This window comes from Pimephales promelas, chromosome 18 (assembly GCF_988280905.1).
Source record: "Pimephales promelas chromosome 18, fPimPro1.hap1.1, whole genome shotgun sequence".
Lineage (NCBI taxonomy): Eukaryota > Metazoa > Chordata > Actinopteri > Cypriniformes > Leuciscidae > Pimephales > Pimephales promelas.
Genome location: NC_142786.1, coordinates 17,404,281 through 17,431,390, shown reverse-complemented (window position 1 = coordinate 17,431,390; position 27,110 = coordinate 17,404,281). Strand labels below are relative to the sequence as shown.

The 27,110-nt window shown below is 40.2% G+C and overlaps 1 protein-coding gene across 1 annotated transcript in view; it reads left to right on the top strand.

Moving 5' to 3' along the window:
• epha10 (EPH receptor A10) overlaps positions 1-27,110 on the top strand; it is a 238,340-nt gene that overhangs the window by 104,456 nt on the left and 106,774 nt on the right. The window contains exon 4 of the mRNA XM_039654266.2: positions 26,811-26,966. Within this exon, the coding sequence (XP_039510200.2) occupies positions 26,811-26,966 (156 nt within the window). The remainder of the gene's footprint in view (positions 1-26,810; positions 26,967-27,110) is intronic.

Genomic DNA, 27,110 nt, shown 5'->3' with positions numbered 1-27,110 from the left:
TAACATGCTATGGTCATTAAATGGCTTTCCTGAGCTAAATGTAACGTTATGTGACATAATTGTTCTCCTGCTGTTATATTGACATCTTTCCATGGTTTAAAAACACTAATTGGTCGATATTATGTATACTTTCTAGCTGTAACGTTGCCTTACCCTTGCCCGTTGCAATTTGAAAATGAGATAAATAATGGACACAAAGGAAAAACATGAATTTGTTTATTTGATTTCATTCATTCATTTATTTATTTATTGTTGCCAAATGGACAGATCTTTTTTATAGTTAGCAAACGTTAGCCTAGCTAGCTTGCCAACTTGCCAAGCTATTTTCATAAATAATCTGTAAGATCGTTTGTACCTTCATCTGTGACTGGAGGCCACTGTCTAACATCATCAACCCAACAAGTCATTCTGCCTGGCTGTAGCTGTCATCGAGGGTGCTTTCGCGTTATCACCGAGGTTTGTTTACATACCGGTGCACATGTCTATGCCGGTGTAACAGCTCAGTAATGGCGTCACCACAAGATGGCAGCCTACACAGAACGCTCGTCGGATTCGTCTATATGAAAAGGGTTTGAGTTCTGGTAAATGTTGTTACTATTACATTAATATTATTGTTTGTTAAATATTGATTGATATTGATAAACCAGGAAGAATGTTTTTCATTGTAAATGATATTAGTACTATTATTTAAGTATAATAATATAAATGCAAAATAAATTTTAAATGTTATTTAATGTATTTTTAAATGTATTTTGATGCAAGTATTGATTTTAATTTAATGCATTTTTTTATTTTATTTAATGCAATTTTTAATCCATTTTACTTGGATTATTCGCCTTTGGCTAAGCCACGCCCTAGAATGTAGATTGACCAATCACAGTGCAGCCAAGAATGAGCTCCCACACAGACTCCGACACTTTTTCATAGCGCTCTATTGACTTTCAACACGGGCGTCTCATATTTTTGGTCTCGGCAGGCTATTACCGCTGTAGTTTTATCAAAAATATGGCTAAATGTTGTGTCTGGGGCATTTGTAACACAGATACGCGTTTCCCAGAGAGGTTGGAGGGGGGTGTCCGTTTTTTCCCTTCCCAAAACCGAAGTCAAATCCTGACAAGTGTCATCTTTGGATTAAACTGCATGTACGTCCTCAGTCAGCTAAACCCATCTTTTGCTTCTAACCTTACTGTGAAGTTATACAAGTTAGACCGTTTTATAATGTTTTAGGTTATGATTTCGGTTCTCATACCGGTTGTTGATACGCTAGCACATGCTGCTAAGAAATACAACGTTATACTTGTGTAGTCCGTTTGCTTTGTAATAATGATTATAAAAGTGAATAGTGTTACCCAGCTTTGCATGAACAGTGTTGCTCCCTGATATTGTTAGGCCCAGCCTCCGTCTCGATTAGTAGGATATGCGGTGGTTCATTTTTTGACTGTGACCGGTAACGTTATGCTTTTGCCTCTATTTTGGATGCCTTGTTGTTTCTTGCGTTTCACCTGTATATGTCTTGAATATAGCCTACGAACGCATATTGCAGCCCCTTTTGCCTACTTCTATTGGACACTTTATTTGCTGCTTTATAAAAGTTTGATAACATTTCAGCAGGAAGAGCTGTCACTGCATAAGCCATGTTGATACCAAACCATAGCCCAAATGAAGTTTGACGGACGTAGCAACAGCCACTAAGGGGGGCGGGGCTTAGCCAAAGGTGAATTGAATGCAGTTTTTAAGTTTAATTGAATGCATTTGATTTGATTTATTGCATTTTCTTAAATTATTCAATGCAATTAATATATATATATATATATATAATAAAAAAGTATATGAAGAGTTCAGATGCAAAAGCCTCTAAATGCCATTTGAAATTTTCTTCTTTAATGAAGATTTTTTATCAAACTTGTATATTTAAGTTCAGTAATTTCACTTAAATGGCAATGATAATTACCTATTAATTGTTATTTAAGTGAAATTACTGAACTTAAATATACAAGTTTGATAAAAAATCATCTTTAAAGAAGAAAATTTCAAATGGCATTTAGAGGCTTTTGCATCTGAACTCTTCATATCTTTTTGTTTAATGCAATGCATGAAACAATGATAACAGTAATATTGAGAAAGTTGATCAAAATGTTTTTCCATGATACGACCCCTAAATGCATGGTGTGTGTGTGTGTGTGCGCGTGCGCGTGTGCGGATGACAACTGGTTGCTGTTCTGGTTTTCTCCTCCGTGTAGACGGGGTTATCAGCTCCTGCTCTCATTTGTCTGAGAAGCAGCCAGGCAGAACACCAGACACTGCAGACAGTGTGTGTGTGTGTGTGTGTGTGTGAGAGAGAGAGAGAGACTGTGTGTGTCTCAAACCCTGATCCCGGTGTCACGTCTCCCGGAGTCACAGCAGCTCGATCACCAATCAGAGCGGGATGGACAGATCAGGGTCAGCAAATGGAAAAACCCTGAGAACAGAGGGATGAAGAGCAGAAGTGTGTGTGTGTATGTGTGTGTGTGTCTGGAGTCCCGCTGAGAGAACGGCCCGGGTTTGAGTGTTTGGACGTCTCTGTAAAAGATGTGTTTGATGTGTGTGTCAGAGTCGCTCACACACACTCGTATCAGAGAGAGAGACTGCCACAAACCCCTCGCTGTGAGGGACGAGTGTCCTGCTGTTAAAACACTGTCTCTCTGCTCATTTCTTATCCCTCTTCCACTCGTTCTCTCTGATCCGGTTCTCTGCATCTTTATTCCCTCCAGCTCCTACTTTCCTCCAACATCTTCTGCCCTCCATGTGTTTCTGCTGGCTTTGACATTCAGCAGATGCTGCGGTGTGTGTGTGTGTGATACACCTCTCTCCCCTCAGGTTAATCTCATGTCGTTTCACTCTCTGATGGCCTCGGACACATTATTGCTCTCCTTTCTCCACGGGTGTTTGGGATCCGCTCGTTCTCTTCTGTTCGGGTCGTGTGCCTCTGGGCGAGTGCATGAGATTGCAGTGTGAGCACGACCTGCTGTACATCACAGAGGTGGATCTGAGCTTCTGATTGGCTTGTTCAGTCCGATATGCTCTGCTGAATATGGTTGTACACGTTTTATCGGCCACCACATCGGTATTGACTGATATTCATTTTTAATGTTAACATTATCGGCCTGATGCATAAAATTATCATGAGAACATTGTAATTGCATGTTTGTGAAGTTTTTGTTGTTGTAATCAGGCTCACAAAATTATACAAAAATTTAGATTTATTGGCCAATATATATATCGGTTATCGTCTTTCAAATATAAAAAATTATCGTATCGGCCAAAATTTTCATAGCATACGAGTGTAAAGCCACTCGTAGATCAGTGTGTGTTACGGCCTGAGACGGCGTGTGCCGAACACAACAACCCTCACATTAGTTGAAGTTCAGAGCAGCAGATTTCATTAATGTTGAGGCATAACACTTTTCCTTACTGTATCTGTTGCTCATTTCTCTTCATTTCTCTCTTTGACCTCCGTCTGGACGCGCTCTTGTGCTTGCGGCCCATTAAAGGCACAGCTGTCGATATCTGGTGTGTTTGCGCGGGATACGGTAAGAGGTTGAGGGTTACATGGTTTGTTGTGCTGGTGTCTGAAAGCTATTGATTTCTTACCATAAGCAATCAAACACAATTAGCCGTTGAATTCCTCAGACGGGCACAGGCGCCTCTCCTGCTGCGCTTCTCCTCAGGGAGCGGCGCGCTCTGCAAAAGTCTTCACCCCCTAATCAATGTGCACCAAATGAGGAGAACGCAAATGGAGATTGTGAGAGTCAAGTTATTCTGCTCCCAGTGTCCTGGGATCGGAAGCCAGCGCATAACTTCCCCGTTTTATTCCCTGGATACAATGTAAAAAAAATCTGTTACATTTACCGTAACAACAACAGTTTAGGTTTAACAGACTTGACTTATATTTATAGTGAATTTTTTTTTCGTTATCTGATATAATGTTAATTTCCCGACCCATTGAAGTAATTATATCTGTTTTGTACTATTGTAATAGACCAGTGGTTCTCAGCCTTTTTTAGGCCAGCGCCCCCCTATCCATTCTCCAGGTCCCTGACCGCCCCCCACCCCACCCCAACTAATGCCAAATGAGCGAGTCAAGCGAGTGAGAGTTAACTGATAAAATAAGTACACATAGGCGCGGGAAGGGGGGTGCTGCGGGGGCTGCAGCCCCCCTCGTCATTGCATCAGCCCCCCCTGGTGAGGGGCTGTGGTGGTGGACTATAATAAATATTATACTTAAAAACGTGAGAAAAAAATGTAAAATAGACAAAAGATACGGTGTTTGATATGGGACAAAAAAATAATGGGCAGTGTATAAGATATAAACTAATGATTTATTATTTTAATATTTCGTGAATTGTTGATATGCTACGCCTACGCGCGCCTCCTCCTCAGTTGCTTCCGTAACCTGACACTCGTTTGAATCTCTCTTGTTCGGAGATTCATCAGAAACACACCAGAATGCAAGGCCATGTTTGGTGCACTTTAAATAGAGGTAAGAAATGGTTTTAAATCCCTTATAGGCCTCCTGCCTCCAAGTTTCTAACAAAAATACATCAAATGTGAAGTGTCAGGCAGGGAACTGTGGGAATGTCAATTTACGTTTTTTCACTGTAATTTATACAATGATTTTTTTAAATTGAAAGTTAGCGGTATTTTACTATAAAATATACGGTCAGATCGATCAGTTATTCACTGTATGTATTTTAATGAACAATTATCAGTTTTCCACCATGGCATTTTTACCGTTAAAATCAGGATAATTTTTGTACAGCGTAGCCTCCTCCGTCCTCTGTGGCGTGAGTCACGCTCCATAACCAGGAGTGTGTCGTCACTCGGGTGTGTCGCTGAGAGATTCACGAGCTCCCGAACTCCACGTCTGCACTCACTCGCGCGGATCACGGCGTGTGTGTTGGTCCTCGGCCAAGAACACTGCAAATGGATTGCAGCACAATACTTCTGGCAGCTGTTGCTTGGCAACCTTTGTTTGTTTCCATCTGCAGAATCAATCTAATTGGCCGGCTTTCCAATTACCAGCATTCCACACTCTTCCTCTGGCCAATGGCATCACTCGATGGACTCCAGGTGTAAATAAGAGACGGTATGGATGGATGAATAAATGCCCCTTGTCGTTTATTGACCGCAGGGTGTCATCCTCGGCATGTACAGGCTCATTGTTCGTGTGGAGACACACCAGCAGGTCTTGTGGAGAAGAAAGGTCAGGCGTTGTGCATTTGGATGGATGTGGCGTCATTGGAGAACATTTGCACAAGTAGACCTGGCACATGCTGTTGCTTAAAGGGGACATATCATGAAATCTGCTGAGTGCTGTAATCTTCTACCACAGAAAACGTGAACCGTGAAACCCAGAATCTTCGTTTAGGTAGGGCTGGGGTAAACGATTACTAACTAAACGATTAGTTGGGCAATTATTTTATCGATTAGTCGACTAATCTAATGACTAATTGGACGACTAATATAAAGAATATTTTTTCTGCTGCTCAATTAATAAAAAAACAATATCTCAAATAAATACTAGCATACTGAATCAAGATACTATAAGCTGGCTAACGTTAGTCTAATGTTATGTATTTGAACACCATCATAACTCTACAACCGCCAAAACCGTGTTATTAAAATATTTTTTACAAAGATTTTTTATCATAGAGAATGTTTAAATATTAATATCAGCTGAGGAGGGAAACGGAGTCGGAGGCGGAGTTCACTTACTGATCAGAGCGCGTGCTGACACGGAGTTAAAGCCTGGTTTATACTCGACACGTCCGCACGAGCGCGAATGTGCGCACGGCAAAAATGACCCGTTGGGTGCGCAAGACCAGGATGTCATGAGGTGGGAGGAGGATGAACCCAAGCGCAGACAGATTGCTAGACAAACGATTTATTTAAGAACAAAACAGGGCAAACAAAAACCCACGAGGGGGCAAAACATGAACAGGACAACGAGTGACTAAACTAGTCTACGACTGACAATTAACTAGACAGTAAACAAAACAGCAAACACAGAATCAGAACTTCTCTCTGGACATTACTATAGACAAATACTCACAGTGGACCACACAATGTTTCACAATGAACCGTCACAAGACAGCAAACACAAAGGGATTATAAAGGGGAACACTAATGACGAGGACAGGTGAAACTGACTAGACAATAATGACAAGACGGGGATAACAAGGGGGCGGGGTAACGAGACAACACAAGCACATGGCCCAAACTGGCCATGCGCTTGCACACAAAACATGATTCTGTCATGATCCTGCCTCACGACTAGAGAAAATCAAAGACAAGAAGGCAGAATCATGACACAGGAAGACTGTGGCTGGCTGTGTGTATGTCTTTTTTTGTAACAACGCGCCCGGCGCCGCGTCCGGGAGCATCTTCAAGCCGAATCTGCCCAAACTTGTACGTCTCACCACACCGGCACCCAGTTTGCGCGTCTAAATTGCAATTTTTTTTCTTAAGGGTTTGTTTACTGTGTGTGATTCATTTAATGGATAGCACATTCACTTCTAGTTGTCTTCGTCCTCTATTCTGCAATGTTTCGGTCTCCCACGTGTGTGTAGCAAGCTGTACCGCTGGGAACATGCAAAAAATAAATAAATAAAGAAGCATCGACGCAAATATATGACGTCGACGCAAGATTCGACGTCATCGACGCGCCGCTACAGCACTACGTTTAGGTGAGCCTTTCTCTAAAGGCACGTCCAAAAATAAGATTTCGCTCCTACTGCCGTATAAAGAGGATCTTATTATAATATTCCTGGCCCTTTATCTGCACGTTTACACACACCAGCATTGGGTTCGGCGAGCGCCAACAGAGACCAGTTCTAACGCACTGGACTGGAGAAGATCCAGCGACGCCTGAAACTGTTCTGTGGTTGAGCACAGATGACACTGAACACTATTGACCAGAACATGTCAACCGCTGTCTTATAAACACTGTCTCAGGAACTGTGGACACTTGTGGAAGAGTTCAAAATGATGAGTTGATCAGTGTAACTCCACAACAACACAAATGACTCCGCTAACATTCAGAAACGTGTAAAAGTGAAGCTCTCCCTGAGTCTCTCTGTAAGGCTGCACTTGCTGCTGGTTACTCCTGATTCTGGATCAGTGAGATCGGCCTGTGTTGTTATTGCCGGAGTCTCTGAAACTCGTGTGAAGGCTCCGCCCTCTTCTGAATGGAGGTGGAGCTAAAGCTCATTTGCATTTAAAGGGACACAGTGATTTTTTTTTTTTTTTTTTTTTTTTTTTTGCTGAAACATCACACACACATTCTGGTGACACCATAGATTTATATTACATCTTGTGAAAAGAGGCATAATGTCACCTTTGATACAATGGTGCATCATATCTGTGTTTTTTTATAGTGTATTGATAGTGTTTTATAGTGTATCAACTTCCAGAACTGGATGTATTTGTTTCATAAAGTTATTAATCACACGCCGTCACCCACTTTCTAATCCACACCACAGCCCTCATTTCCCTTCTCAAATCCAATTAAACATCATGGCTGCAAATCCAGACTTGTTCAGCGCTGACAGGCATGAATAAACGCTTACTTGAAACAAGTGGAAAAAAAACAACAATTACAAAAACACAGCCGGCAAATACATGATCAAATCTAATTAATCACATACTAATGGCTCATTAAATTAAACAGCCACAATGAATTCTGCCAATAAAAGATAATGATGATTTGTGTTTGCCCTCACAGTAAATCGTGTAAATGAAAGTCCTTGTGCTCTCGGGAGATTACACGCGTGTGGAAGAGTTACAGACGTGCTTCAACTAGTCTTGGAGATTACAAATGTTTTGCATATTTGATTACAGATGTGTGTGTAATACAGGAAGACTTTTTAGTTGAACATTTTTACAAGTCAACTTTACTTCTATAGCGCTTTTTACAGCAGAGTGTTTCATAGCAGCTTTACAGAGATAACAGGAGATAATGCCACAGAGTTTATTTCCAGAAGAGAATCGCGTCACAGTCCGGCTTAAGTGAGTTCAGGTGATGGTTGTTTTTTGTTGTAAAAAAAGTTATTATTAATTTAGTTAGTTCAATGCTGTCGATGCAGGAGATCAATAATATTGAATATTACATTAAATGCGATCAGCATCTGGACTGGATGTGTATGTGTATGTTGTTAATGTGGATGTTGTTTCTGAGTGTTTGCAAAAGTTCTAGAGGATTCCTTCCTCTGTGTCAGGTCCGTGACACCAACAGTGAAGCGTTTAATGCTTGGCGTTCGAGAGCAGTTTGAGTTTATCAAGCGCCGCTAATAATCCGGTTTATCTTATACTTTACACTCTCATCTGTCCCTGCGTTAGTGTTTAAAGACCGTGTTTTATCCCCTTCCCACTGGATTCAGGCGATCATGTTGAGCCGGGGTGGTGATGTATTGATTGAGCCTTGGTGTGACCCCTGCTGTGTGTGTGATGGGTAGGTTTAGGGGTCGGGTTAGTGTAAGGAGACAATGATATACAGTTTGTACAGTAAAAAAATCATTACGCCTATGGAGAGTCCTTTAAGTAAATGTGTGTGTGTGTGTGAGCCCTATCAGAATTAAGTGATCCAGAGGCGTTGCATTCAGGCCAGTGTGGTGTTCTCTAGATGATGATGTCACAGACTCCCTAATCAACTGTGTGTGTGTGTGAGGAGAGGATCTCCTTCAGCAGTGTTCAATATGACAATGATGGAACGTCTTCCTGGGGATTGAGCAAGTCTGAGTGACGTTATTAAGATGTGTCACCTTGGGATGATCCTGTCTGAATGTAATAAAAGCATTATCTTGTGTATTTCCCAGAATTCCACACACTGATCAAGGACTTCATGTTCAGGACACAGTATGTCTTATGTGGAGAGTCAAAGGGAAAATCACTACATCCTTGTTCATTTAAGTGTGTGTGTGTGTGTCTGTGTGTGTATGTGTGTGTCAGTGTTTGGAATGAATTGAAAGAAGTCTGTTCCGCTCACCAAGGCTGCGTTTGTTTTATAATACATTTATATTTACATAAATACATAATGAGCGTGTGGATCAGTTGGACCAGGTAAAAATGAGTATTTTTACAATCATGAGAAATCAGAAAGATTCTAGTCTTTCTCCATTCATATATATGACATGATTGGGAAAATGATGTTCAATGTTGTATCAAGATCACCGCCAGTTATAATGAGAACAATATACAATCAAGATAATTCATTAATAAATCGAGTGTAGATTTAATCATGTACAAGTCAGTGAATTTGCTTATGTTTGTGGTCTAGTGGACCCTTTCCACACAGTGTAGATCTCACTGCTCTTTTCTTATCTTACAGCCCTGAAGTGTGTGTGTGTGTGTGTCCTGTCCCTCACCCATACGTACAGTACACAGCTCTGCATTCCCTGATTTCTCAGCACATTTAGCATCACTGGTGCACCGTAAGCGATCTCAGGTTATATTTGCTCTCTCTCTCTCTCCCCACTTTGGCTGTGACACTGAGTGTCCTCACTCTGAATAATTCACTGTTGAGTATAGAGCTGTGGGGAATGAGAGGGAGAACTGCAGAATAGCTCATGCCTTTTTTTTTTAGCTGGTTATTTTAGGTCTCTCTCTCTCTCTCTCTCTCTCTCTCTCTCTCTCTCTCTCTCTCTCTCCATCTTCCACTTGCTGTAACTCGCTCTCCTCTTGTCTTTCTGGACTTCACCGGCTGCACGCTCTGTTCTTCTGAGGCCGGACATGAATAGTTAATGTAATGCTTCCCGTAACTCAGCGCTGTAGTGCTCTGACAGAGCGGGACAGAGATGCCCTGGCTGACGGTTTAATGGCCAACACGGAAATGTTCGCTTTCAACATGTGATTCAAAGTTAAAGATTTACTGATGAAAACATTTATTTAAAAAAATATATTTAAATTTAATTTAAACACGATACTAATATTTTTTTAGGTAATAATATTTATTCAACTATATTTAATTATAATGTACATACACTCATTTTGAATAGTTTGATTACAAAACAAATACTTTTGTTTTGCAAGGATGCATTAAATGTGTCTATATTTAAAATATGATTTTCATACCTTTTAAAATTCTTCAAAGAATCCTAAAATTAAAACGTATGACAGTTTCCACTGAAATCTGAAGCAGCAACAGTTTTCATCACTGATAATAATCATAAATGTTTGTTGATCATCAGATCCTCATATTAGAGTGATTTGTGAAGGATCATGTGACACTGAACTGACTGAAGACTGGGGTATTGATGATAAATTCAGCTTTGATCACAGGAATAAATTACACTTTACTATATATTCACATAAAAAAACAGATGATATACTCTGGAGTAATTTTACTGTATTTATGATCAAATAAACTCAGCTTTGGTGAGCAGGAGAGACTAAAATCTCACTGACCCCAAACTCTTAAACAGTAGTTTATATCATTTGAATTCACATTCAGGAGTTCTTGAAGATATTATTCCTTTGGAAAAGCCGGTGAAGCGTGGAGTTCCTGAGGAACATCTCCTCTCTGTGTGAGTCTTGAGTTTGACGGAGAGTTTTCTAACACCAGTGGGATTCGCTCATAAGAGCGTCAGGTTCAGTGGTGTGTGTCTCAATCGCAGCGCTGGCGTCTGAACGCGTCTCTGTGTGCCATTCTGCAACACTCCAGGATTTCTCCATTAAAAACAAGCTATTGATTCTTCGGGAGCGTGTGGATTGACTTGGCACAGCACCGGCTCTCGCAGCTCTGATGAAGCTCGGCGATGGGTTGCAAACGCTCGTTTACTCGGAGCAACAAAAAAGTGTTGAGGAAGGAGTGATGGAAGAGGTGACGGGCAATGGGAATAAATTTCTCCTTATCCATGGTCCTCTTCTGTGTGGTTCTCTCTTCAAGCAATAGTTGCTAAACAGTCAGACCTAGTCTGCAGTGCACAGATGTTTCATACACTCTGCTCTCATTGTCATGCAACAGCAACAGCACAAACCTGAGTTTGTAATCATTTAACAAGTTGTTGTGTACAATACAGTATATACACGGCACAATCTGATATAGAAAGGAAATGTAACTGTTTAAGATGAGGTGCATCAGATTATAATCTGATTTTTGTATGGTGTGGTTTGCACACTTGTAAAAATCTGATTTCTTTCATCATTTTCATCCAAATTATTTAAAGAGACCTTTTGATTTCAACTTACTAACTTTTATCCCTCCTATTTTTTTTCTCCTATCCCTCCCATTTATTTGCGCACAGAAAGTATTCTCTTCTTGATAAACTTAAAGGATTAGTTCACTTTTTAAAAAACTTTTGCTGATAATTTACTCACCCCCATGTCATCCAAGATGTCCATGTCTTTCTTTCCTCAGTCGAAAAGAAATTAAGGTTTTTGATGAAAACATTCCAGGATTTTTCTCCTTATAATGGACTTCAATGGGAACCGGGTCCAAACGCGGTCCAAACGACAGTTAATAACAGTTTCAGATGCCTTCAAATGTCTTTAAACGACACCAGACGATGAATAAGGGTCTTATCATGCGAAACGATCGGTTATTTCAAAGCTTTTTCCAAAAATGTAACTTTTCTAAGGACAAATGCTAGCCTTGTAATATACTGTGAGGCGCGTTTGCAACGTCACGTAATACGTAATTACGTTCAAAAGGTCACGGGCGACGTAGCCGGAAGTACAGAATCAAAATCGTCCGACATCGTTGTTTTACCTTTTAATTCCTTTTTTGTAAACGGCGTTTGTGTTAGTTTGCACGTTCAACCTATGCGTTTAACTTGTAAACACTGACTCTGTACTTCTGGCTATACGTCGCCCGTGACCTTTTGAACGTAATTACGTATTACGTGACGTTGCAAACGCGCCTCACAGAATGGAGAAAGGCTAGCATTTGTCCTTAGAAAAGTAACATTTTTGGAATAAGCTTTGAAATAACCGATCGTTTTGCATGATAAGACCCTTATTCATCGTCTGGTGTCGTTTAAAGACATTTGAAGCTGCATCTGAAACTGTTATTAACTGTCGTTTGGACCTCGGTTGGACCTGGTTCCCATGGAAGTCCATTATAAGGAGAAAAATCCTGGAATGTTTTCATCAAAAACATTAATTTCTTTTCGACTGAGGAAAGAAAGACATGGACATTGGATGACATGGGGGTGAGTAAATTATCAGCAAAAGTTTTTTTCAAAAGTGAACTAATCACTAATCAAGTTGTTCACTTTAAAAAAAAACACACACAAAAAAAACTTTTTTGCTGATAATTTACTCACCCCCATGTCATCCTTTCTTCAGTCGAAAAGAAATGAAGGTTTTGATGAAAACATTCCATCATTTTCTCCATATAATGGACTGCAATGGGGTCCAAACGGTTCACGGTCCAAAAGACAGTTTCAGTGCAGCTTCAAAGGGCTTTAAACGATTCAAGACGATGACTAAGGGTCTTATCTAGTGAAACGATCGCTCATTTAATAAATAAATAACAAAGTTTAAGTTTTATAAGCTCAAATCTCACCTTGCTCTGTTCTGTTCAAACTCGTTTATCAAAATGAACAAATACTTTTTCCGAGTCAATCGGTTAATTTTGTTCGTTTAATCAACCAAATGAGATTGTTCATTTTGATGAACGAGTTTGAACAGAAGAGTCACGAACGTGCATCGCAGTGCAGAGCAAGGCGAACATTTGAGCTTATAAAACTTAAACTTTGTTATTTATTTATTAAATGAGTGATCGTTTCACCTGATAAGACCCTTATTCATCGTCTGTAGTCGTTTAAAGCCCTTTGAACAGATTGCAGTTTGCACTGAAACTGTCTTTTGGACCTTGAACCATTTGGTTCCCATTAAAATCCAGTACATGGAAAAAAATGCTGGAATGTTTTAATCAATTTTTTTTCTTTAATTAAAAAAAAAACTAAAAAGAATGACATTGACATCTTAGATGACATGGGGGTGAGTAAATTATCAGCAAAAGTTCTTTTTTAAAAGTGAACTACTCCTTTAAGGTTGAGCCAATGTCGTCACTCAGACTATTTTAATGATGTCTTTAATAACTTTCTGGGCCAGCCAGTTTCGATCCCTTAGAAGCCTATGGAGGAGTGATCCAGCTCTCAGATTTAATCACAAATATCTTCATTTGTGTTCCGAAGATGAACGAAAGTCTTACAGGTTTAAACAACATGAGGGAGAGTAATTTCTGATAGAGTTTACATTTTTAAAACTCTAGTGCGGGCAAAAACACTCAGTGGCTTCACTCCAGTCGAGGCTATATGGGGAGGCTGCAGACCTGGAGCCGGCAGTTTTACGCCCCTGACAGTTTTAAGCCCCTGTTGTTCCTGATGCGTCCAGTAGGGGGAGAAGGATATATGGCGGAATAACGTAAAACGACGCTGGAAACAAACACATTAATAACCGTCTAGACTTCAACTAATTTTTATGTATTTGTTTATTTAAATAAACGTTATAGACAGTGGATTTATCTTCACTATAAGGATTAAAACATCCAGATGTTCAGTTGGGCTTCACTCTTCACTCAGCCAAAGATTTGTTTTTGAAAATATTAGGCTAATACACATAGTTGAATCAGATGGACAAAGTAATGATATTTGACCGACCTACTGAAGACTTAATTATTTTAAACTGTTTTATATACAGGAAACTGACTGATATATGTTGTTGTGAAGTATATAAAATTACATTTATGTACCATATTTAGCCTTATTGTCTCTCGAAATAATTGACTTTATTACAGTTTTTTACAATCTCTTTGTTACTATTTTCAGAACCTTGATGTCATTTTTCAAAACTCTAGACACAAAACTCACAACCACTGATCAAAATGCACATTTTAAAAACTCTAACCCTTTTCTCAATTGCTTGGATACAATATACATAAAACTTAGATGATTTGTTCATTCAACAAAAATCACCTGTTCAATATGACACAAGTTAACATCAAAGTACTACTATTTCAAAAGGCAATTCACACATTACATTTCAAATGAGTGTCTATTCATTTCCTTACAATGATCTAACTATCAAATGATACAACTGCTCAAAATGATAAGTAACTGTTGTGTTACTCTTAATGCATGACACACAATCTTCCATGTTTACTAGGGGTGTAACGGTACACAGAAATCACGGTTCGGTACGTACCTCGGTTTTAAAGTCACGGTTCGGTACGTTTTCGATACAGCAAAAAGAAAGAAATGCCAGAGAAATTTCCTATTTGTTTAAAGAAAAAATATTTTTAAATAAGTGTGAGTTTTCCTAGATCTTGAAACTTTCAGGTTTATAAATAGGGGTCATCTTTGAAGGATAAACAAATAATGTTTTGGTCATCACATTAAAAATAACATTTAAATATATATTTATTTATATAATATTTGAATTTTGAAGTGCTGGAAAAAAGATGTGTGAAGTACTTGAAAGCATTTCACCATTCCAGCCAAACTGGTTACAGTTAGTGTTACTATATTAAATCCATGGTGAATGTTGCTGGTCTGTGGACGTAAAGTACTAGTTCATTCACGGCACAATGTTTCTCCTGGTTTCCATGACAGCGCTGTTTGATCTAATAGAGATCTACGGTTAATAACGGAGAAATGTGAATGCATCTCACTAGATCTCGCAGCGATGTTATTACCTCAGTGGCGAATTCAAATGTTTTCTTTACCGATCTCTTAGCGCGGTGTGGTAACAGTGTTGCTTGATCGAGATCGGCTCGCGCTGCACAGATGTTGCTGGTCCGAACTGATAAACGATCCGTGAAGCACATAACGAGGAGCGCAGTTTCGTTCTGCTTTCATTACCCTTGCCATTTGGATGTTGCGCAACGTTGTGTTGGCCGCGTCAGCACGAATTTTGCCGGCAAGAAAAATGGTCCAAGCAACCGTTCGGTTTGTATGCGTACCGAACCGGAAGCCTCGAACCGAAACGGTTCAATACGAATACATGTACCGTTACACCCCTAATGTTTACAGTAAATCATGAAAGTTTCAAGATAATGAGAATCAATAAACTTATGTTGTGATTGTAGTGTTTTGCATCAATATATCACACACTTTGTTGAATGATTCTTCTATGTGTGTATTCTCTCTACTACTGCAGTACTGCTTTACAGAGATGTGTTTACTGTCAACGCATTCTCACCCCAAGGCGTCACCTTTGACCATGCTTCAATATTTGACGTTTTAGGCGCCCTTTAGCGTCACTTACATGACGCGATCCTTCGGCGTCATCTAACTGACGCTAAAGGAAAGCGTCTGTTAGAGGACGCGGTTAGGTTTAGGTGTGGGGTGGGGTGGGGGTAGGGTACACGCGATCCTAGGGCGTCATCTTGCTGACGCTAAAGGGCGCCTAAAGCGTCAGATATTGAAGCATGTCCAAATGCTTCCCAAGGCGTCAGTTAAGTGACGCCTTGGGGGTGAGAATGGGCTGCAACACTGTACATGTGCCGTAATGAAACCTGTATCACCTATTTTGTTCTACAACATTTAATGATTGTACGAAAAATGACAGTGAAACTATCGGTTTCTTGTGTGTGGGTGATAGTTTTGTTTAGGCCTATTTCACTGTAAATTTGTTTTTTGAACCAATGATTGTGCAAGTGCAATATTTCTTTAAAGATGTGAATGCACTGCAATGTTTTTAACATTAGACAGCCTGTGTTACAAGTGATAACCGTTTTGAGTTTTGTGTCTAGAGTTTTGAAAAATGACATCAAGGTTCTGAAAATAGCAAAATGATTGTAAAACAAACTGTAAATTATAGACCTATCTTTTGAATTGACATCGAATCTTAGCTTGTCGTTTAGAAATAATCAATATTGTATCATTACAATTCAATCAACAATAATAACATTAGCAGATTATTTAAAATACCTCAATTCATGTCCCTTCTAGAAGGTCTGATGCTATAGATCTGTAATGAAATAGGACTAGGCTCATATAACGTCATTAGTTTAGTCTCCCCCTACTGGACGCATCAGGACAAACAGGGGCTTAAAACTGTCAGGGGCGTAAAACTGCCGGCTCCAGGTCTGCAGCCTCCCCCTACTCAGTCGAGGGAGGAAGCGTACATACAACCATATGCCAAGCTGCTGATCTTTAGAAACATCCATACTGAATCTCTGGCGATTACAAACATCCTACTCAATGTTTCTCGCAAAGTCCATTATCCAGAGAGGAGGTTTCAGAGGACACTTGGCATAGTCTGGCAGGAACAGCTCTGGCATTTGCCAAGAGCGATGGAGACCTTCGACTGGAGCGAGTCTGGATCGAGACGATGGAGAGAGGGAGTGAGGAGAAAGAGACGCACTTGAAGACCGCAGGCCAGGAGAAATCAATAGATACACCCACACACACTCCAAACCCATCTGCTGTGTGTGAACGTCAACCCAACACCACCTCAGAGCTGGCGTGGAAGAGGCGCAAACACATTCTGTCTGAGTCTTTATGCACAGTTTGAGCAATCATGGAGACTGGACTGGAGTGTTCAGTTGCAAGTTCTTCCACTTTTCGTCGAAGGAAATTGTTCTAGTGAGTTACAAATGCTGTTTTAGAGTGTTTTTCCTACAGTTTTGTGAAAGCGGTGTTGCAAAAAGTACACGGTTGGTGTAAAGGTCTGGGTTCGTGGATGAAGGGATGTGTCTGAAGAATTGCTGAACTCTCATCATTGTTCACTTGAACGAGACATTTTGTCCTAGGTTACTCTATTGGGAATGCCACTACAAGTATGCAGGAAAATGTCTTGGGAAAAATAGTTTCTTAGGGATTGGTAAAAGTATGCAAAAGTGGACGTTTTCCATCGTTCATACAGTTTACTCTTTTTTTATGGATATTTTATGGATATTTGATTACGCCATGATGCTTTAAAGTTTTAGAAGGCTGGCTGCACACCAAGGCTGTGTTCACACACTTCCCTACTGTATACAGTAGTAGTCACTCAATGACAAAAGAAGTATGATAAATCTGTGTGTGTGTGTCAGTGTTTGGGATGAATTGAAAGAAGTCTGTTCTGCTCACCAAGTCTGCATTTGTTTTATAATAAATACAGCAAATTGTGAGACTGTGACATTAAAACATTAGACATTAAAATAGACATTAAAAATGAGTTTTTATCATGATGTGAGTTTAAATATAATCATTTGTAATCAGTTGTTGTTTGATTATTTTTACAATCTATGAGAAATCAGAAAGATTGCAAAATGTGTATTTATATTTACACATAGAAAATGTGTAAAGATTTGAATGTTTTTAAAAAAATGATTTACACACTACACTCTAAAAAATGCTGGGTTGTTTTAACCCAATTTTGTGTCAAATATGGACAAACCCAGCCATTGGGGTTACATTTTTACATTACATTTTTTAACCCAATGTTTGAATTTGTCCATATTTGACCCAAAATTGGGTTAAAAGAACCCAGCATTTTTAGAGTGTATTTAGACTTTACTCAAATGTTTTTCCTGGGCCAAACAAAATTAGTTCAAAAACTGTTCATGTCATAGTCTATTAAATAAATGTGACAGCATTTTTCAGACAGCTGAAAAAACAATGTTCAAAACTATTCAGATTTAAACCACTTCGTATTATTATCCATCCATCTACACTGTAAAAAATGCTGGGTTGTTTTAACCCAATTTTGGGTAAAATATGGACAAACCCAGCCATTGGGTAAAAAATGTCATTTAAAAATGTAACCCAATGGCTGGGTTTGTCCATATTTTACCCAAAATTGGGTTAAAATAACCCAGCATTTTTTAGAGTGTATAAATTGCAGGAACGTCTGTCTGTCTGTCTGTGTATCTGTCTGTGTGTCTGTGTGTGTGTATCTGTCTGTCGGTTAATCGCATATCTCTTGAACCGTTAGTCCGATGGATCTCAAACTTCACAAGTGTCTTGCTACGGGCACGAGTAAGTGCAGTGCCGAGTTTGAAGTTCTTTGGATTAGAAATGCAAAAGATGTCTCTAAGTATATCGCTAAAAGAAGCACACATGGCTTTTGCCACTCTAGCCGCTGGTCACTCCCCCTCTCCCGCTGCACAATGACTGAGCACAGCGCAGGACCAGAGACAGCAGATTTGCTCCCTGAATCATCGCGCTTATTCATTTGAGCACTCAAACACACCAAACCAACAATATTGCTAAAAACACAAGGGCACACGGGCATTATTAGCACAGGACCAGAGACAGAGGGAGGAAGAAAGCAGATTTCCTCCCTGAATCGTCGCGCTTATTCATTTGAGCACCCAAACACACCAAACCAACAATTGCTAAAAACACACGGCCACACAGGCATTATTTTGCACAGGCATTTTGCACTAGTAGATTGGATTGTAGAGTGATGTTAAAATGCATATGATCTTAGTTACACATATGGTGCATTCAGGCGTCTCAGACTCATGCATCCATTGGGGTTTCATTGAAAGTTATCGTGAGGAAATAAAAAATGCGTTAACAAGAAACAAAACAACAGAAACCATAGTGAGACCCAATGACAGGCTCTTTAAAACGCTACATTAGTGCAAAAGACATGTTGATTTTGGGGAAAGTCAAACTTTTCAATTAGATTTTCGTCTCTCACTGTAAACGCTTGTTTGGTTCTTTGTGTTCCTCCTCCTCCTCTCTGTAATGATAATCTCAGGCTTTGTCTGTCTTCTCTTCTCTCGTTCCTCATCGCAGCTGCACCTCCAGCTCTAGTTCTCATTTCCCCACTTTAGCAATGTCTCGACTTCCCTTCCAACCTCTCCCGAGAGCATCCTGTGTCTTCATTAAAATGGGGCCCTCAAAAAAAGAGAAAAAAAACTAATGAAAGAAGAAGCTGTTAATTACACAACAAGGTCACAAGCCTTTTACCTTCTCAGCTTAATTGTGGCCTTGATTGCGTTTCTGCCTCATTTTTTATGCAAACGTGGTTAATTCTTGCACTTCTGGAGCGTCACACGTTTTTGTGTTTGCGGAGCTGGTGAGTTTGTGTGATACAAATGTAACTGTGTGTTTGTCATCGTATAGGCATTTATGTAGGCTATTCAAGATCCTTCAGGCGGACTGTTAATTAGCCGTCATGACCTCCTGCCCTGTACATCCATTCATCTCCAGCTGAGCCTCTCATTTCTCCACGAGGGTCACTCTGACCTTAAAGCCCTTACAGACCCGCCAGTGTCCAGCTACCCTTGTCATCGATCCTGTCATGTCTTCACAACCATTTACTCCCTTCGATTTCCAAAGGTGGACCACCCTGTTATTTTCGTGGCCGATTGGATTGACGACTCTTAGGCACAAAGGTCAGGCGCTACAGTTTTAGATCTTGGCATGATCAATACCTTCACCCTCAATCTCTTTCCTTTTTATTCCTTCCCCTGTTTCCCTCAGGTACAGTAAGGTCTGAGGCACTACCATTTTGATTAGAGGTCACTGGATATTTAATAAACATGATCTTATCCCAGACAGCACCATAGTGTCGGCCCGGATCCGGCCCGCATCTGAGACTGGTTGAATCCACATGTACCAGATGTGGCCCGGATCTGGGCCGACATGTTGCTGTCTGGGTAGTCCATGTATTTTAGATGGTCAGATCCTGTTTCAAAGTTTGCGTTCTCAAGCACCAAACACTGTTATCGTGCGAGAACGCAATAACGTTTCTGTTTTCTGTAGAACAGTGTTGTGTTAAGTAAATACCTAATGATCTTTGCAATGGAAGTGAATCAATCAAAAACTAACTTTATCTGGACAATAACTTTATTCTAGATCTGCTGTAAAGCCTAAACACTCTCTGTTACTGTAATCTCCTGTTATCACTGTAAAGCTGCCGTGAAACACCTGTATTGTTTTAAGCACTATATCAATGAAGGTGAATTGACTCGACTAAATTCTACAGGTGCCTGATCGGGCACCCCTGGTCTATCTTGCTTTTTTTTCTTTCTTCCCCCCTTTTCCCCTTTGGCACTGAGGTCAAAAGTCAGAGGTGCTATGATCACTGGACTTTCTCATAAAGGTGAACCTTTTCCATCAGTCTTGGCTTGCTCCATAAGAATCAATTTCTTTTCCTTCCTTGCTTTCTTTCCCCCCTTTTTCCTTTTTCTCCCTGTTTCTATCTTTACCCATTTTCCCTCTTCCCATTCCCTGCTTTGATTTACTCTGCCACACCACAATCATGTTGTTACTTGGAAAAAATGTCTGTTCTCGTTCCTGACCTCTACGCCATTGATAATGGAAAATGTGACCAGCCTCCAGACATCCATTTGTCTTCGAAAAATGGATATCAATCAACAAACATGCCTCTAATCTTTTGTATTATAATTAAATTGTTGTGTTTTTCTGCTGACTAACCTGTTAAGAGGGAAACGTTTGGACACTTCACAGCAATTTGTAATGCAAGACATTCAGATTCTCGATTGGTAGCGTCTGCAAAACTTTGAGGAATGACTTCTGTTCCACTTTGCTTTATGGCGTAATGTTCAAGCTGAGCTCACGGCCTGAAAGCGAGGTATCCATTACCTGAGCTAACAATCAGGAGCGTGTTTGTTTGAGGCTGCAAATGTGCCCAACCTGTCGTGCTTCGATATTTCTGAGAGATGTTGCAAATTTGCCTGCATCTCATTCTCCAAACCCAGCACCCTCATCAGTTGGACACCCTTCAGTGATTCAGAAACGAGCTTTTACTTATTTTTTCTTTTCCATCTCTCTCGATTCCTTGAGTGCCGCACCTGAAATTGCTTTGACATTCAGATGCAAACATACCTATTGACACCCGCCTGATGGGTTTGGAATGCAAATGGACAGGACTCTCTCTCCTTCCTCTCTCATCCCTCTCTCCCGGCCTAATGAGGGAAAGCTGATAGCTTGCTTTCTGAGATCAGGCAGACGTGGATATAGGAGTGTTGAGATTGGGGTTCGAGGGGACAGGGGTAATGTCACTGAAAGCCTACAGGAAATCAATTTCTGCAGTGCCGTCTCCCCACTGTGAAACGCTACCCTGCTGTTCGCCGAAGCTTCGGTCTCTCTCGCAGAAACACCTCCACACATTAGTACGCTTATTTAATGTGACATCATTTTCCTTCCTTCCTTCCTTCCTTCCTTCCTTCCTTCCTTCCTTCCTTCCTTTCTTCCTTCCTTCCTTCCTGCCTGCTTTCCTTTTCTTTTCTTTTTTTTACCTTCCCCACTTTTTTCTTTCTTTCCAGCTTATTTTCCCTTTCCCCCTCTTCCTTCCATCTTTACTTCCTTTTCTTCCATTGATTTTTTTCCTTTCCTACTTTTTGACATCCTTCCTTCCTTCCTTCCTCCTTCCCTCTCTCCCTCCTTCCTTCCTTCCTTCCTTCCTTCCTTCCTTCCTTCCTTCCTTCCTTCCTCCCTTTGGTCTGTCCATCTTTCCTTGTTTCCCACTTCCTTTGTTCCTTCTCTTTCATTTTCTCTTCTTTTCCCTTATTTGATTTTCCTTCCATCTTTCTTATCTGTATTTTTCATTTCCTTTCTTCTGTCCATCCTTCTCAATTTACTTTTTTATAGAACCTTTTCCGTCTTCATATCACTATGCTAAATCTCAGTGTTGTAGTCGAGACCACCTCACTCGAGTCCGAGTCCAGACCGAGACCAGAAAGAGTCGAGTCCGAGTCAAGACCGAGTCCATAGAGAGTCGAGTCCGAGACCAGAGACGGTCGAGTCCGAGTCGAGACCGAGACCACTGAGGGTTGATTACCTAATTTACTTTTATTTACTTAGAGAAATCCTTTTTTTTTTTTTTTTTACTGAATTTACTTAGAGTTTAAAAAATATGATCAGTTTAGGGTAAAAAGGCCACATAGTAGGTGGTGTTAAAAGTAATTTTATTACAATTTGTCATGCACAGTTGCGCACTAGAAAATCACCAATCACTGGATGTGTCAATCAATTTAAAGAAATATTTTATTAACATTAGGGCTGTCGCGGTTATGGAATTTCCCTTGCGGTAATATTGAGTGGATAGCGCGATATGCGGTATTACCGCCATTTATTTACTTAATTTATATGTTTTTGTTGCTATATAAATAAAGTTTACGATGTGGACAAAAACGAGGACATTTTCAGTAAGCATTGTAACCGAAACTAAACAGCGTCTACAGTATATGCACATTGAAAAACTTTCACTCAGCGCACATATTGTTATGACAACGGACTTTGAGCGAGTCATTGAACCGTTCATTCAACGAACACGTTTAAAAAAGCTGATTCATTTAAAGAGATGTAAAGAAACAATATGTTAATTATTTCTAACATTGATGTTCAACTTTTCAAGGCTCAGCTGAGCAGCAATGCGTCGCATGGGCAACGCTGAAGCTGATGCTTCACTTATTAGAGACCCATTGATTCAATGCGTGACTCACTGATTTTATTTCGGCTTCCTTGTGCTGTGGGATGTTGAACAGCGCTGCTGCTGACGCGCATTTATGGGAAAATACACGTGAAGAGAACGTTAAAATGATGATGCAACAAATATTTCGCTTCCCTTTGACACGACAAGCTTTTCACGACTTCAAAGACAGAGGCAGGTAATCGCACGCGCTCTGCCGATCTCTCTCATTCACTATCTGTGTGAAGCCTGTAGGCTACACATCACCATGATAAACAGTCTTGTTATAATTATGAACTGGTTTAACATTCAATACACATGCATTACGTTCAAAACAAGAAGGGTATAGCCTTATAAAAATAAAAAAAAACGTGAATATCGCGGTTGCTGCGGTTACGTGCAATCCTCTGCGGTTGTCTTGTCAGAAGCGCGGTAGCTACTACAATATTGCGGTTACCGCGACAGCCCTAATTAACATACATTAATAATCATGAAAAATATTTTGAATTGAACTCGAGTGGACTCGGGAATAAGTCCGAGTCCTAAAAAAAAATGTTCGAGTCCGAGTCAATTCCGAGTCCAAATGCACACGAGTCCATGACAAGACCAAGACCATTAAAATATGGTCTCGAGACCGAGACGAGTCCGAGTCTCGAGTACTACAACACTGCTAAATCTCTCACAGCCGTTATGTAGTTCTACCTCTGTATAACAAGGTTCCCCAGGACCTTCTGTGAGAAATTACACATGAAGTGGTCTATGATCTGTAAACGCAATGACCTGAATCCTCGAGTTCTGGTGACAGGAGATCATCGTGCACACATGTAGCGATGCCGAACTCCTCTTGGATCTGCTCAGCGTCGTGCCTCTCCATCAGGGGCTCAGGCTCAGCTCTGGACATTTACAAATCTCCTCCATACTTGGCTAAATGGAAACCATCCATCAGAGTTGACAGAAAGCAAACAAAGCCCCAACATTAGCTGGTTGGACGCTTTTGATGATGTCATCCTTGCCTCGAAGCCTCTGGAGGTGGGTGACCTCGTGTGTTTTCATTGGGAAGGAAGGGAGAACACAGTGCAAGATCTGTTGATGAAGGAAGCGTGCAAACTAACAACGGTTGACAGAACTCTAATGCAAGAAAAATGTGAATGTGCAAAATGTCCAGAAAGTCCAAGACTGTGAGCAAGGATCATTGATTTGAGCCATAACAGATCTGTGTGTTGAGAAGTGCATTGATGAGGATTGATCAGTGGGAGTGAGTGGCGGCTGGGATTCAAGCCCCACGAGGAGGAGTTCGGATTATTCTTGTCCTGATTAGGATTAAGCAGCGTAATATCCTCTAATTCTGACTCTTGTCCTTGGTTCTTCTATTGTTCAGTTAGAAGTGATAAGCAGAATTCAATTTGAGAGTCCGAGAAGATGGATTTTGGGGAAAATGGGAGTGAGTGAAAGAGACTTAGAAAGAGGATAAGAGTAGGATCAAAAGAAAAAGAGTGAAGATGAAATCGTGAAAATACTGAGGTGTGTTCAGAGGATCAAAGATATCAGACATTCAGAGAAAGAGTCGTGACACCGTAAGATCTACTCCTTTGTCTCTCTCCAATTTCCCCTGAAAGGGACTCTGTCCAGTTTAGGCGATTTATGGCTGTCATGTAAACCATAATTGGGGGAAATGTGAGTGGTTTTACTTGCGCTCACAGGAAGCTAGGTTGTTGTTATGTGATTAAAATTCACATTGGTCGGGTGTTTTATGTCTCACACCAAAATCTCTATGAATTTCTGTTCCCAATTATATTTTAATTTGGCTGCTGTTACCAGACCACTGAAGGTGATTGTTTGTGACATTTGAGAATTAGAAAAAAAAATAGCTTTTGTGTCTCTGATCAATGCAGAGGCCATATCAATGTCACCATAATCACGGTTACCGAATGCTCAGTTTCATGGGAACCACGTGGGTCACCTGAAGCCGAACGGTGATTATAGCTCATCTAAACCCAACGGTCTGAACTGTCACAGGAGCATGAAGAGCATACGCTAGGCAGGACCTTTAAAGTAGACCTTTCACTCCTTCATTTATGTGGATTTATTCCATTCGCAAGGGATTCTTTCATAAATTGGAATTAGCAGCATTGAGGCAGTGATCTGAATATGATGACATGAATTATTGATTCCCTGACAGCTGCTTGCAAATCTAGCCTGACATTTGGAAAGAAGACGGCATGGAATTATTGCCAGAAAATAATGAAGGCCATTTGTGTCGAGACGAGAGAGGGAGAGCAAAGCAAACGTCTTTTTAAACTTATTAATATTCATTAATACCTCCTGTCAGAGCGCCAATGAAACAATTCATTACTCACGTTTACTCTATTTCGTTCTTTATGATTTATTGATGTGTGTTCGAAGGAGCTGGGTGGTTATGAAGACCCTCAGCGAAATCTGATTGCTCACACTAAAGCAGATATGTTTCTGCGAGAGACAAAGACTTCAGATTTTATGTCCAGTGTTTTTTTTTTCTTCTTGAACTTACATGGACTAATAAACTCTTTCTGCACATTTATTTTAATCTTTCTTATGGAAATTGTATAGGTCACACTACCTGTGTTGTGTTCTGTCTTGAATTAAATGTTTCTGTTTCTATTAGTCTCATTTGTGAGTCGCTTTGGATATAAGTGCCTGCTAAATGAACAAATTTAAATGATTTGTTTGTTCTCCATTGGAGTTAAAGTGGTGCATGATTTCAGGTAATAAAACCAGGCATAAAGTTAGGCTGAGAATTCTTGTATACTTGTATATATCTGAAAACGTAATCCACGCCTCCTTTCCCTTCAGATATCTGGCTTTAGATATTATAATCTTGGACGTCAGAGCCGATCATCTCTGGTGCCTGTTCATCAACCCCTGCTGATGTCACATTAGATGAATTGATCCACATTTAGCCAGCTGGTCTGTTGTGGAATTACACAATTAATTTCGAGACCCTGGGAACGTGTGTGTAATGTCAGCAGATACGGGTTGTGATCTCATTCCCTTCAATGTGTTTGGCCGCACATCACAGTCCAGCAGCAAACACAAACACAGGTCTAATAACACACTTTCTATTAGAGCTGTTTGCAGGAATTAACTCGACAAGCCATGAACTTTGCTTTCATATTTCATACACTGAGATGTTCTTGTGTTTTGGTGTGTATCTGTGTGTGTTTTGAGTTATCTGCGCTTTTATATTCCTTATTCCATTTGCCGTTTTTCCCTTTGTCTCTTCGATTTTGCTTGCCCTGCTGGAAAACAGGTGTGTGTGTGTGTGTGTGTATGTACGCTGCTTAGGTCACTGTGTGCATCTCTGTGTATCCATGTGCATATTCACTGCATGTTTTCCAGAGAATTGTTTTTATGACCCTGTCAGCGCACTGAGGCAATGATGAGGGGATTGTATAATGACTGGAAATGAAATTGGGGGATTGGCAAATGAATGGATGGATGTTGCTGAGTGTAATCATTTACATATGATACTCTTAACAATGACCTTGGGGAATTTGCATGCAAATATAGCACCTTCTACAGGGATCAGCAATTTGCTGGTTAGCATAACCCAGTTAGCATGATCCGGTTAGCCCCTGCTGGTAGATGCTGTAACTGCACCATTTGGTTTATATGCAGATTTTATTTATATATATATATATATATATATATATGAAGAGTTCAGATGCAAAAGCCTCTAAGTTCCATTTGCAATTTTCTTCTAGAATGATAATTTTTATCAAGCCTGTATATTTAAGTTCAGTGATTTCACTTAAATGGCAATGATAATTACCTATTAATTGTTATTTAAGTGAAATTACTGAACTTAAATATATAAGTTTGATAAAAATCATCATTAAAGAAGAAAATTTCAAATGGCATTTAGATGCTTTTGCATCTGAACTCTTCATATATATATATATATATATATATATATATATATATATATATTTTTTTTTTTTTTTTTTGCAAGCAACAAATTTTAACTATATACTGTTTCATGTTTTTTAAGTTTGGTCCAGTGAACTCCAGGTGTTGATTTTCTCAGTGAGATGATTGAGGATACATCCTTACGCTCTTACTTTTCGTTCCTACAGTGGCCATAGTGAACTTGCGTTTGATTTTTGCTCGAGTGTCTCCTCTACTGTTTTATGAGCGAGAGCTTCCATCACTTACTGTTCGTAAAGGCGACGAATAGCCCGTTAATCATGTGTATTATAAACCTCATTAGTTAGAAAGGCTTTAGTTCCTGGAGGCTCAGTTCTCCAGCATATTATATTCCCAAGTGGTTCCTTCATGTTGGCTAATAAGGTCTACAGCCTTCTAGCCTGTTCTGGCCTCAGGTTGTAAGTGATGCCATTGTTCAGGCTTGTATTGAATACTTCTGTAAGCTCCAGGTTTTGTTGTGACAGGTCTTTGCTGTGTGTTTCTCTCTCCAGCCTGTCCTCCGGGCACGTATAAGATGTCTTCTCGACAGCAGGAGTGTTTCCCATGTCCAGCGAACAGCAAGTCTGAAGAAGAAGGCTCTGTGGTGTGTGTGTGTGAGGACGATCACTTCAGGACCCCGCTGGACCCTCCGTCCGCACCCTGCACTCGTAAGACCCGTTTCTGTCTGCATGACAGAACTCACTCACTCACACGATCACACTCACTCACTCACATGATCAGACGTTGATCTGATTGGTTACAAGGTTGTTTGTGACGTCAGAAACACCAGCTTTTGAGACTGTCTTTGGTTC